At 35.3% G+C, this 14,518-nt stretch overlaps 1 protein-coding gene across 1 annotated transcript; it reads right to left on the bottom strand.

The window, feature by feature from the left end:
- Positions 1–211: 211 nt before the first annotated feature.
- On the bottom strand, positions 212–13,946 carry LOC149797275 (uncharacterized). The gene is made up of 9 exons (XM_089960385.1): positions 13,768–13,946; positions 13,276–13,342; positions 12,549–12,638; positions 11,666–11,767; positions 10,872–11,061; positions 7,067–7,180; positions 6,350–6,510; positions 1,711–1,851; positions 212–443 (listed from the first exon to the last, which is right to left on the bottom strand). Exons 1-9 carry the CDS (start codon positions 13,815–13,817, stop codon positions 285–287), a joined length of 1,074 nt encoding a protein of 357 aa, XP_089816511.1. The 5' UTR covers positions 13,818–13,946; the 3' UTR covers positions 212–284.
- Positions 13,947–14,518: the final 572 nt, after the last annotated feature.

The following is a 14,518-nucleotide window of genomic DNA, read 5'->3' as shown; positions in this document are numbered from 1 at the left end:
AGTCTACGAGACAGTTGGCAAAAACAAAGAATTGTCATTTAATATTTAATGACATGTGAACACACGTGCACGGAGAGATGACATACACAAATCTTCGCGTACCTTGGTTTGAGAAAAATAAAATGAGTTCGGTATTACTGCCACAGTTTCTCATGAGTGGATGAACTAAGTCATAACGAACAAAAAAAATGTCAACAAATAAGCACATATATTGACGATAAAACTCCAGTTTATTTTCATATATTCCATAAAGACTATTTAAGCATGGTCTCCTCAAGGCTTTCCTAGTTGTCCACTTTACATGCATAAATCTCGACCCTCATTCCAGGTTTGATAGCAGACGTCCAGTTGGACGGGTGAAACCGGATGTAGCGAGCTCTGATGGGCATTGGTAATGGTTGCCTGCTCACGCTATTGACAGAAGACCCACTGCCGGCAAATAACTGAAATATATCAATAATATTCGGGATTTGTTGCAAAATTGTTTGAATAAGATCTTAATATAAAATATTTTTTCCTGGATTCCCATGTATGCCGTTAATTATAGTTTTGTTTTTTTATTAACACATTTTCGGTATTTAAGCATTCTTTTTAAGTCACTATAATTGTCCAAACTTGTGCTGCATTCTAAAATAAAATTCAAAAATGCACAATATATGTTCAGTGAAAATCATTAGTCATAACCGACTGAGTGATTGAAAACATAAACAAGTGAGGCATTCTGCGCATCTTGACCCTCCACATTCTTTATCATTAACGTCTTCCTTCTCCTCCCTCATCTTGTTAGTCGCAGAAATACAAATGACAGAGCTGTAAAAACCATTGTGCGACCAAACTAGAATCACCACTGAACAGGCCTGTACATATTATTTGAAACATCAGAAATGGGGCTAAATGATCTATCTACCTACCTATCTATCTATATGTCTATATAAATACTTACCTGTCTATCGTCCTATTTATCTATCTACATATATGTCTATCTACTTACCTGTCTATCAACCTATCTATCTATCTACCTACTCACCTGTCTATCAACCTACCTACCCGTCTAACTATCTGTCTATCTACTTACCTCTCTATCAACCTACCGACCTATCAATATGTCGGTCTATCAATCTACCGACTTACCTGTCTATCAACCAACATACCCACCTCTCTCTCTCTCTCTCTTTCTCTTTATATATATATATATATATATATATATATATATATATATATATATATATATATATATATATGTATACCTAATTACCTGTCTATCAACCTACCCACCTATCTATCTATCTATCTACTTATCTATATACCGATTTACCTGTCTGTCTATCAACCTATCTATCTCTCTATCTACTTACTTACCTACCTATCTACATACCTACCTACCTATCTATCTATCTAGCTAGCTAGCTACTTATATGTCTATCTACCTATCTATCTACCTACCTACTTACCTTTCTATCAGCCTACCTACCTATCTATATATGTGTCTATCTATATATCTCTGTCTGTCTGTCAGTCTGTCTGTCTGTCTATCTATCTATCTCTATCTATCTGGGGGTATATATATATATATATATATATATATATATATATATATATATATATATATATATATATATATATATATATATATTCAAAAAGTCACCATAAAATATGTTTATCTCTGTCTCTGTCCATTTCGTGAAAGTGTAAAACTTTGCATTTACTAACCGTAGTAGTATTTCCGGTCTTGACCGCATTGAAGTTATTTCCATCCACACTGTAGGTAATACTGTACTGATTGACGTAATAGGAACCGATAGCACCTTGTGTTTCTACAGCATACACATCATGGACTGCGCCAATATCAATCTGTAATGATTGATATCCATAAACATGTTTAATCGACGGGCAACCTACGCAATGTTATAAATATGGAAGACATTAATAACAGGGTTTTGTGGGGCTATGACACAGTTCCATATCTTTTTATCCAACAACGTTTGTTTACATCGTTTTTACCCTTCTATGTCGAAATTTAACAACCCTCTTGTGGTAATCCAGATTGTTTAAAAAAAATAGAAAATGATTACCATGATGACACCTCCAACAACGACATTCTTTTTTACTGCGTCTAAAATTAATTCTGTTTCTTGCTTCATACGAAATATAGCTCAATAAACCCCACTAAACCCAACTACTAAACAGACTGAAAACTTATCTACGAGTATGTTTTATAATATCCTAATACCATCAGTACAGTATAGTTTGTCATCGAAATTATTTAATCTTTGTTTAGCTATCTATTCTGTGTTTATTTCATGACAATATGGTCTTATCGTGGTCATTTCTGAAATGTGATTTTTTTTCTTCATTACATAGTACCTGACGAAAATTGTTATGAATAACATTCTTTTTTACCACGGCTTTTTTAACACCTTTAGAATTAATACGTTTCTTTGGATTTGAACATAATACTGAATATATCTTGCTTCGAAGTCCAACAAATTCGATAACTGGCTCAAAACAAACTTCGTCTTTCATCTTACCGATTCCTTTTTAATTTGTTGGGTCGTGAAATCCTGTCTTTTGAGAAACATCAGATAGATCAAATATTTCTATATTATTATATATATCCTGATACGCATCATCATTAGACAATCAACTCCATCAGTCTCATACGCGAGTGAATCAGTATCTGTGAACAACACCCTTGCACTTGGCTATTTATTGTTTACAAAACTACACTGAAAATCGTACATAAACCACTTTGAGATTTCTAACATAGATGCATCGACATAGACTGACTTATTAAGTACTAAAATTGTTTTATGCTTCTTAATCATAACGAGATTTTCATTGAGGTGTATTAATCCAGCAAACATTCTGACGCGCCAAGCTTGCTGCATCATTTGGGATTATCAACGACTTCAATATCAACTCCATTTCGAATATTCTCCATCGTCTTTCCGAACACAGAATTGTTTGTCAGCTTCAAAAAAGCTTTATCACAATCCGTTTTAGCTATCGTTTGCATATCAGTGTTGAATTTGATATAATCGGCCATCCACCGTGATTGTTTTAATTTTAAAATTCAGTGATTTTTTTAAAAGAATAAGTCATTATTGAGCGGCTGTTTATGCAAACAGTAATGACAAATATAACTGTGTTTACTCAACAAATGCGGGACTAATTTAGTTACTGAATACGGCTTTCATCGCCGATGTGATAACTGCTCTTTTCATTATAAAGAATATCGTAGTATCATTTTTTCTGCCATAAAAGGATAATCATTATGATAATTATGCAACGTTTCGGGATAATCAACATCTATTTCAACGAAATAAGTAAAATCTAAATCGGAAAGATCTACAGTTATATTTTTTGTTTCTGTGAGCAAATTGCCTATAGTTTCCCTTATAAGGCATTCGTTCTGACATTGCCTAGCCATACAGGTTATTGTATTGAAATACAAAATATATTTATTTGGTTTAGTCGGATCATAATCAGATAAATATTTATTGTTAGCGCGTGCATATTTTTTTAAACGCTGATTACACAACGAATACCTTTTTCAATAAAATAGTACATATCAGGATATGTTATTAGTTCTACTTCCGTTTTGGTTAGCTTGAATAATGCATCCCATGCTAACCCTGGTGATGAGAAATACCAACAAGGATCTAGTTTCTACTTGTCAATATTTGTTCGACGAAAACTCTGAATTATATCATCGATTACTAAAACATATTACATCAAATACAAATCTAGATAATCACCAAGAGTCTTACAACTAAATTCTTGCCAGACTCGATGTGCGTGATTATATTCATCATCAGTTATATTTTCCACTGAGAGTGATGAATACAATTTATCATGATCTGGGTGTAATGTTTCATTAAGTCGTTCAAAGCTATAAAAATACTCGAATGGGAAGATGCCTACTTTCTGCCTCCTTAATTCTGCTCGTTCATCAAAATGTCCCACCAGCGACGGAATGTCCTTACAATTTTTTTACTAGCGAGTACAATGAAAAGTTCATGAATCGCAGATTATCAATAAAACGAAGTAGCCCAACTGTTAGCGACATAATTTTTTCAGCGTTGTTTGGGATACCATCTATTTTGCGACCATTACACAGTTTGATAGTATCAGGATGAACTAACACTGATATGATGAAATGACCAACATAGGGTGACCTAACACTGATATGATGAAATGACCATCATAGGATGACCTAACACTGATATGATGAAATGACCATCATAGGATGACCTAACACTGATATGATGAAATGACCATCATAGGATGACCTAACACTGATATGATGAAATGACCATCATAGCTTTTAAAATTATGTGCAACACAAGGAACGAACTTGGATGTATGAACTTTTACATTACAACGATTATGTGCGGTTCTTCTGTATTATTCAGTAATATGACAGTGATCACGAACTTTTCTAGTATCATCAAAATTTGTATCTGTTAATGGAGTTATAAACGTTTTTTTCACAAATATGACAGCATGCAGCTGCTTCAAACCCGTGCTGCTGCTCTGTGGTTAATTGGATCATTGGAACTGGATTGGAAAAATGTTTAAATATTTTTGATGCTTCATTGAAAAGATTTTTTATTAACTAAACAGCTGGTTCTTCATCGTTTTTATTTTTTCGTCGGTAGATTTTAACAGGCTCAGATAGCGCAGGATTAACCATACAAGTAACTTTATAAACAACAGAGACTGGACTGTGTTTATTTGTGTGCGTGTTTATTAACGATCCAACAAAATTAGATTCTTCAGGAATGAACTCTTGAACTGACTCAAAATCGTGCCTAATTGTGAATGGTATCACGAACTTTTTCTTATAGTTAGAGAATGTCAGTACTTTATCTTTTTCGTCTGGCAATGTTGTGCGTTGTTGATGAATACAGTATTTTATTGTGCTTCAAGAGAAGTTTTCCATAGGTAAAATCCCATAAACAGCGATAGCAAAAATACTTTTTTCTTTGTGTTTGTTAAACTGTTTGCCTGCTAATCCATTAAAAAAATTTTCAGCGCATAATGTTTCTTATACAGCAACAGATTAACTGTTTTACAATTAGCTCTCTTTGACTTTCATCTTGGAAAGATTCCATTATCATCAACACCAAATACATTGACTACACTTGGTAAGAGATTAAGATTATTTGTTCTATAGTGTCTATTTGTGATATTTGCTTTTTATAAAAAAAAAAGATGCGTTACACATAAATACACTCCTGGCTATAAAGCACCGACTAATTTTAGATATAAAGTAACCAGGGGTGCCCGCAGATTTTTTTGTTTTTTTTTGTTGGGGGGGGGGTAAAACTTGTAGTGGTCAGCCATTAAGTTTTATGAATGTAGGCCAAACGTAGAGGTGATTGTGCACGTAACTGCGCCCTTGAAAGTCACGTTAACATATAAACCATTTACGTTCTGATGTAAGGACCTTACTAAATTAGCTTTTTTTTAAAAAAAAATTAACACTTGCTGTAAGATACGTTTGTCTTTGCAATGAGGAAAAAAAAAGAAAAGGTGCAGATGATTAGGAATAAATGAGAGTAATGTTGTGACTGGTTCCCTACGGCGACTATTGCAGGTACGATAGTCAGATAAATCAGTCCCCCAAATCTGTTGATTCTGATAGACGATATGTTGGTCTGAAGTTACATGATTATTAAAATGTGCAAGTTTTCCGCATGCAGATCTTTCCGGAACACACATGCGTACGATTTAGACACTCACCAGTATTTGGTTATAGTCATATCTAGCACGAAATTCAAAATGTTCACAGGGCAGAGGGTTATTCCACATGGATTAACAAGACGGCAAACATAGGATTTGATCTGAACATAGTATGCACCTATCGCCAAAAGAACCCTTCAGCTGACTAGTAGCTCAACAGCTGAGAGCAATACCGGTGTGTGCAGAGAAAAGTGACAGCAGATATTTGCATCTTTTAAAGAATAGGTGATATCAGCCCCTAAATCGCTAGTCAATATTGTTATAGGTCAGGGGCTGATTTATAGGCCAATACTAACAGTAGATCAATGGTAAGGGCGTTTTGATTCATGACCGGATGTGCGCGGGTTCTCAGATCAGTCCGGATTGACTAACGTGATGGTTCCTTCTGTATCGCACTTCACAAAACTTACCTGGACACGATGTAACTAACTACGAAAGATACGTTGTTTGCCGTAACATCACCTAATGCCAGCCAAAACTAATTATCAAGTTTAACATACTTTGAATAAACGATGAACCCGATTTACCGGGAAGGTCACTTCCGCCAGTTTTAAAACGACAAAAACTAACTATTTTATTGATTACAAAAAGAACCTCATACCTGGAGCCATGAGTTAGCTCCATCTCCAATCCAGCCAATGGAGTCGTATAGCCGTCCGTTGGCTCCGGACCGGTCGTTACTGGACAAGTGAGCGGACAACTGGGCATCTGGGATCTTATTAGCGGTATTATTACTCACCCCTACAGCCGTAGTGGAACAATCTAAAAATAAGAGTGTATATATATATATATATATATATATATATATATATATATATATATATATATATATATATATATATATATATATATATATGGTCATACATACATGGTCAGACACCTGGACCTAGCCATTGGAACATTCGAAGTCGATTTAGAGCATCTATAATCTTCAAAATATAAAACAAGGATTGTTATGGCGTCAACACATTCTTAAGATGCCTATTATAAGTCGATCATTCCTCGTAATTCTGTAAAATAGGTCAATATTGCTTATCCGTAAATTAATTTCATATATTACAATTATGAAAAATAAAGGCTTTGTGCTCACAAGAAATCTATCGAGGGTTAACGCTGTAAGTGAAATGAAGCTTAATGAAATGAAGCTTGACTGCAAACCTGGTTGAAATAAGAAATGAAAAGAAAATGTTGATACGCTGATGCCACCGTTCGAAAGCTTTTTCACAAACAGAAGGACATTACTACGGCGGGAGCTAATAATAATAATAATAATAGGAAGAAGAAGAAGAAGAAGAAGAAGAAGAAGAATGCTTCTTACTGTACTCGCAGCTCTGACCCCCATACATTGGTAGGCACGTGCATTTGTAGCTATCAATCAAATCTTGACATGATCCACCGTTGCGGCATGGGTTGCTTACACACTGGTCTCTCTCTGTGAATAATAATAATAATAATAATAATAATAATAATAATAATAACACTACTACTACTAATAATAATAATAATGATAATAATAATGTAGTAAATTTAGAGTATGTGCACTTGGTTGTAGTGCCCCGTTTTAAGCAATTCTTAGATTTGTGTGATTACTTGTTTGATTATTGGAATTCGGCGCCATGGAAATATTCCTGGCCCGAACTAATGAGCTAATTAATAGAAGCAAACGTCACGGAGTGAAGTGTTAGTGTGTTTCCATGATGTCCTGGTTCACTAGTAGTGAATTCGATCAAAACCGAATGAATGTCCCTGTCGTTAAATAGTACATATTAAAATCTAGTGGTATACATTGGTAGCGTGACTGCAAGGACGGTACTTACGGTATTAAACCGGTAAATTACACAAGGGCATAAATAAAAAGGGACTTGACAGACACCGTTCATGTCGCCATGTGGGCGAATATGGTGCAGTTATATCGGCGAAATGTGCCTAGAAAGCATCATTGACTGGCCTAAGGTGGCGGAGTTAAAATAGTTCCCATTGTTAGGGAGTATTCATATATGTTCTAAGGCGTGAACGGTTGGTGGTACGGAAACATAATGAAGCCAAAACATGCAGATGTACGGTTGATAGATAGTTGGCAGTTTGGTTTATCTGTGGTCTTGCATTAATTAGAGGAAAATTTAGGTATAGAATGGACACGTCGGGCTTTCTGATTTACATCTGAGGTTGTATGGAAGTCTTTGGAAAGTCGGGGAAACTTATGACTTCTAGCGAGAATCGCGCCAGGGTTTGACAACCGCTCGGTCAAGTATTTACCCGTGTGCGTGTAATAATAATACTAATAATAATAATAATAATAACACTACTACTACTACTACTACTACTACTAATAATAATAATAATAATAATAATGACAACGGCGCAGACGAGAACAACAAATATATATGCGATAATAGGAGTAGTAGTAGTAGCGAAATAGACAAAAATATCATTGGCAGCAATGGTGATGGTAGTAGTAGTAATGAACACAAATACAGTAAGCAACAGTCATAGTAGTAGTGGTAATGAAGACAACTACAGTAAGCAATAGCTATAATAGTAGTGGTAACTAAGACAACTACAGTAAGTAATAGTGATAGTAGTAATGGTAATGAACACAACTACAGCAAGCAGTAGTCATAATAGTAGTTGTAATGAACACAACTAGCACGACTCGGTTGCCCCAGGAAGTTCATTAAGATGATCCAACTTTTCCACGACGGCATAACGGGACTCGTTCTCTACAACGGGGATGTCTCCAAGCGATTCAACATTTCTAACGACGTGAAGCAGGGCTGCGTTCTCGCCCCAGTATTATTCAACATATTCAAGAGGCACTTTTCGCAGATGACTGTGCTCTCATAGCACACACGAAAGCAGATCTCCAGATCATCGTTACTCGCTTCGCGGAAGCCTCGAGACTTTTCGGACTCACTATCAGTCTGAACAAGACATATGTACTTCACCGACCTGTCTCAGTCACCATAGCCCCCCCCCCCCCCCGATTATGTCTATCAAAGGCATCCAACTGGAAGCTGTCGATCACTTCAAGTACATTGGAAACATCATATCTTCCGATGGATTGCTAGACGAAGAGATAACGGCACGTATCAGCAGCGTCAGTCAATCATTAGGACATCTCTGCTTTAGCTGTTGAGTCACAGGAATATCAAACCGTCCACCAAGATAAAGGTTTATAAAGCAGTTGTGCTAACAAGCCTCCTATATGGATGTGAGACCTGGACAACATACAAGAAGCACATCAACCAACTTGAGTACTTCCACACGAGAGCCCTGCACTGGATTATGGGCATCAGATGGCAAGACAGAATGATGAACCTAGAAGTGCTGGATGGAGCAGGCTTAACTTGTATCGAAGCGATGGTCATGAGGGCCCAACACCGGTGGACGGGTCGTGTCATCCTTATGGAGGAGTCTCGAATTTGCAATGAACACAACAACAACAATAGTCATAGTAGTAGTTGTAATTAACACAACAACAACAATAGTCATAGTAGTAGTTGTAATTAACACAACAACAACAACAGTCATAGTTGTAGTTGTAATTAACACAACAGCAACAATAGTCATAGTAGTAGTTGTAATTAACACAACAACAACAATAGTCATAGTAGTAGTTGTAACTAACACAACAACAACAATAGTCATAGTTGTAGTTGTAATTAACACTACTACAACAAGCAATAACCATAATGGTAGTTATAATGAACGCAACTACAGCAAGCAGATTTCATAGTAGTAATTGTAATGGACACAACTACAGCAAACATTGGTCATAGTAGTTGTAATGAACAGAACAACATCAATAATCATAGTAGTAGTTGTAATTAACCAGCTACAGCAAGCCATAGTAGTTGTAATGAACACATGTACAGTAAGTAATATTCATAGTAGTAGTTGTAATTATCACAAGTACAACAAGCAATAACCATAATAGTAGTTATAATGAAAACAACTACAGCAAGCAGTTGTCATAGTAGTAGTTGTAATGAACACAACTACAGCAAGCAATAGTCACAGTAGTAGTTGCAATGAACACAACTACAGCAAGCAGTATCCATAATAATTTGTAGTAATGAACACAACAACAGCAATAGTCATAGTAGTATTTGTAATTAACACAAATACAGCAAGCAATTGTCATAGTCGTAGTCGTAATTAACACAACTACAGCATGCAATTGTCATGGTAGTGGTTGTAATGAACACAACTACAGCATTATTCATAGTAGTGGCTGTAATGAACACAACTACAGCATTAGTCATAATAGTAGTTGTAATGAACACAACTACAGCAAGCAATAGTCAAAGTTTGTTATAATGAACATAACTACAACGGCTAAGACAGAGGTACATGTTTTTGTTTTATTATTTATTCACTCATAACGATCCGTGGAGTTGCTACTTCTCCCGTCGTCTGACTAAAACTCACAATGGCATCAGCGTCAACAGTATCACCATCGTCATAAACAAGATACACAACAACAGCAACAACAGTCACAATAAGAACTCCAATAAGCAAACACTGTAAATTACAACAAAATTAATATGACGAGGATAATATGACCGATCAGAATTCTGTTTATTTCATGGGGGTCCGACTACGACAAATCCATTGTTGTATGTTGGTTGTTGTTGTTGTTGTTGTAGGGTTTAACGCCATTTTTCAGCACACGATAGGCTATACATGGCGGCCAGTATTAATGGTGAAGGAAGAACCCGGAAAACCGCGGAAAAAACCACCGACCCTCGAGAAGCTACTGACAAGCTTTCTCACATACCCACATTGGCCGAATCCAAGACTCGAACCTACGCAGACAGAGGTAAGATGGCAGTGATCCGTAACGGAGAGCGCTTTAGACCACTCGGCCACTCGGGGCCCCCTTGTATGTTGGTAGTTATTTTCTAGGCAATGCCAGCTGCTATTTCATTAAATTTAATTCATGCTTTGATTAATTTAATAAGTTTTATTGTTTTTACAAGTTTTTATGTATTTAAATTATATATATATATATATATATATATATATATATATATATATATATATATATATATATATATATATATATATATATATATATATATATATATATATATATATATATATAAAATGTTCCGAGTTACCTCGCGTATCAATAGAGAATATCTGGTCAGCGTACTTCCCATGCGTATCGCTGACCCGCACTCCAAACTCGTACGACGCATCTACATCTGGGGCCACACCACTAACGTGACCAGTATCTGGATCTATGATAACTCCTGGAGGAAGAGCCCCGGAAATTTTCTCAAAGCGAAGTTTGGTTCCTTCTGGGTCCTGTATAAAATACAATATCATTCGTGTGGTGACAGTCATGGAACATCCACATTTGGTTCTCTGTTTTAGTGTTGGAATGCTGCTATTCAAACTCCGTAGATCTAAAAATTGTTCATATTTTAAAAAAGTAAAGATGGGACCGTTCGAAGTTATAAAAAAAGAAGAGGAGGCGGGACTGAGCTTGTTTCGTCACTACAAGCATAATTTATTATGATTTAATATAACACCCACATGTACATTCCACGGGAGTTTGCCCTGGATAAATTATTTTTACAATATTTTATCTCTTTCGCATTCAGTACATGAATGGAACAATTTACTTAACGCACCAGAAGTATTAAAATGGATGTCGAACTTATCCTATGAGCGCTTTTTATTTGCAAATGAACAGGCTTAGTGAGCAAAGTTGCAAATGAAATCGGTTTATTTATATTACACATTTCTGCAAAGTTAGAGTTGATTCTGTTTGATTTACTAACAATCTGATGGTAGTCAATCCATGGTATCTCAAAACATTCTAGTGCGAACATTGGGAACAACTCTCTTAACATAAAAATCAGGTGAAAATTCCAAGCTAATTATGAAAACCAAGAGTATTTTTTACCTGTGCCTCGAGATATACGTTGATTTTGCTACCACCAAGGTAAGTTCCCAGGCTTCCATGGGCGGATTTTTCACCCCAAATCGGTGGCAGACTGTTCACAACCTGGCAAAACAGGCAAAATCTCTCCGTATAAAAACGGGATGATAAAGACAAATTTAGGAAAACTTATGACTCTATAAGACTCAGCCTTCATAAATATATCAATCTTGGCGTTCTGAAGATATATATATTACACACAGACACGCGCGCGCGTGCACGCTCATATTGCTAACACGTCATGCAAGTTGGGATATCTCAGATATTGCACATAATACACGTTCGTTATGTCTTAATCCAAACGTCGCAGGTTAGATACACGCCTTGACAAGCCATAGTCGGCTGCCTTGATGTGTCTTGAGGAAGACTTAAATTTCCTCAGCATAATGTGCTAAAAGTGCCGTTAAAACCAGCAAAAATAAACATAATTGTGGGGATAGAGGAATGGCATTTTCAAGAATTTAAAAGTTATTCATAGACCATGTAATAAAACAAGTATGCACATTTTAGTTTTAGTACATGAAACCAGTCTAACAATCACGTCATCTCCGCTTTACGTCGTTCACAACATGATCATATAGCATAGTCTTGACAGCGACAACCACTGTCGGATAACGATCGCTTCCCAGTCACACGTGTGTTTGTTTCGTCTCGTTTAATGCATAAGTGAGAAAATGTATCTATCAAAACAACAACTCCTTCCAATTCAGACCATTCATTACAACCTGAGGTGTACACTAAATACGGTTTTACGGTAAAGACACACACATGAGAGAGAGAGAGAGAGAGAGAGAGAGAGAGGATATTGGCAGAAAGGGACACATGTATCATGACCATAAGCGAATACCTCAAACAATCTCAATATGTCTGTGTGACCAATGAAAACGGTACCATTTTTTCCGGGTCTCATGTGAATGTTTCCTCCAACTGGACCCGCCTGGTAAAGACATAAAGATTAGTGTTCCAAACCTATTATTATTAAACATTAATACATTAACAAAAATGCCCCTCATTACATTGTCGTTTGCATAAGAAACCACGTTTTGAAGTTCTGACAGAAAGGTGTGCACTGTACTCGTATTAGCAATAATTGCAACTGAAGTGTAACGGATAAAGGGTGGGGTGAGATTGTTTTAAAAAAAAAAATAGCTTTAGCTTGTTTTTAAGACTGAGAAGAAAAAAATCTAATTATAAGACCTAATTTAAATATTACCACCAAGTCTTCTGGTTCTTAATTTATTGGTATTATTTCTAGTAAGATAAATTTAGAAAAATTAAACTGTACACACTGCTTATGATGGAACTCATCGTTTCATTACCATATATTGACCCAGGTTTTTTAGCTAAACTAATAAACAAAACTGTGCTCCTACATATTTAAATTAGCGAAGTCGCATACAGGTGTGACCTTGCACAAGCATAATCTACAAGGCAATATCTTTATTCATGATTAAATAGAAAGCAGAAAAGTAATTTAGAATAATAAATAAACTTAAGAATATTTTATAAATTTGCAAGAAAAATAATAAACACTACGAAACATTATCAGCTGGGAATTGTAACGGAACTTTTACCTCGATTGTTATGCTTCCATTTCGCTCTGCTGTCACGAGAACGCTGGGATACTGTACTTCGAAGAAGCTGGTAAAATAGAGAAAAACAGATTAGTTGCACACAAAAAGGAATGATCACGATCCGAAGGTGCAGCGATTATACTGAAAGTAACATTTCTAGCATAATTTAAAGTATATATATATATATATATATATATATATATATATATATATATATATATATATATATATATATATATATATATATATATATATATATATATATATATATATATAAACTAAATTTTTCAAATAATGTTTGAATTTGAAAGCCATGCTAAATTTTCTTATTATAAGATAGCCGATTTCTTTTATGGTGGTCATGACATTAAAAAACCTTCTACTTAAAGGATAACCATTTTATCAGAAGAAAATGGAAAATATATTGATTTATACGTGAATTTAAAGGTTGACATTTAAAAAATGAAATGATTTTGCCAAATGTAAATTTACCTTGCATATGTGGAAGAAATGAATGCAAAGCAGATGAAAAGTGGTTTCATCTTCGTCTAACAAGGACTCCCCGTCAAAACTGGAAATTGGTCTTAGTCAAAGTAATCGTCTCTTCAGTCAAACTTCACGTTACTGGGGCACAGTCGTTTAGCTTGGTACAGTTCACTTGTGATATCACATGTTATCCGCTCTTGGATACAAAAACTGTAACCCTTCAGACAAGTAATAAATTGAAGTTAAATGTAAACGATGTCTTTAAGTCAAAACAGAAAAGATCACATATGTTATATACAGATATAATTAATGATTGGTAATGATTCTGTCTGTTTGCAAATGACATGGGAGCCAGGATACTTTACCCAGCCATTCAAAAGTACTCATTAAGGTAGCACCTTACTTAAGGTTGTAATTCTCAAGCAGACCGTCTTTGACATGGTAAATATAATATAATATTAAATAGCACAGATATTTTGAATTAAAGTTACAAGATTTCATGTAAAAATTTATATTTCACTCTCATGAAATAACGAGTTCAATTCCGAATGCAGTGTAGAAAAAGTTTGTTTGTTGATTTATTTGTTTGTTTGTCATTCCGTGTGCGACCAATGTAACCGCTAATTGGCGTTTAAACAAAATGTCAGATAATCTATTTTATTTTTAAATTAATTATGTCATGTGGAACTTGAAATTAAAATTGAACTGGGCATTCGATGCTGTGCAACTCCAATGTAAACAGTGGAATTTTAAAATC

This window comes from Sinohyriopsis cumingii, chromosome 6, assembly GCF_028554795.1.
Source record: "Sinohyriopsis cumingii isolate HCF-2022 chromosome 6, ASM2855479v2, whole genome shotgun sequence".
Taxonomy (NCBI): domain Eukaryota; kingdom Metazoa; phylum Mollusca; class Bivalvia; order Unionida; family Unionidae; genus Sinohyriopsis; species Sinohyriopsis cumingii.
This window is presented reverse-complemented; position numbering and strand designations above follow the sequence as displayed.

Excerpts from the sequence above, each read along its gene's own strand:
- LOC149797275 (XM_089960385.1), bottom strand. The coding sequence starts at position 13,817 with ATGAAACCACTTTTCATCTGCTTTGCATTCATTTCTTCCACATATGCA. Across the intron at positions 11,062-11,665 it reads ACGTATATCTCGAGGCACAG|GACCCAGAAGGAACCAAACT; the intron begins GTAAAAAATACT and ends TATTTTATACAG. Across the intron at positions 6,511-7,066 it reads GGGTCAGAGCTGCGAGTACA|ATTGTTCCACTACGGCTGTA; the intron begins GTAAGAAGCATT and ends TCTTATTTTTAG.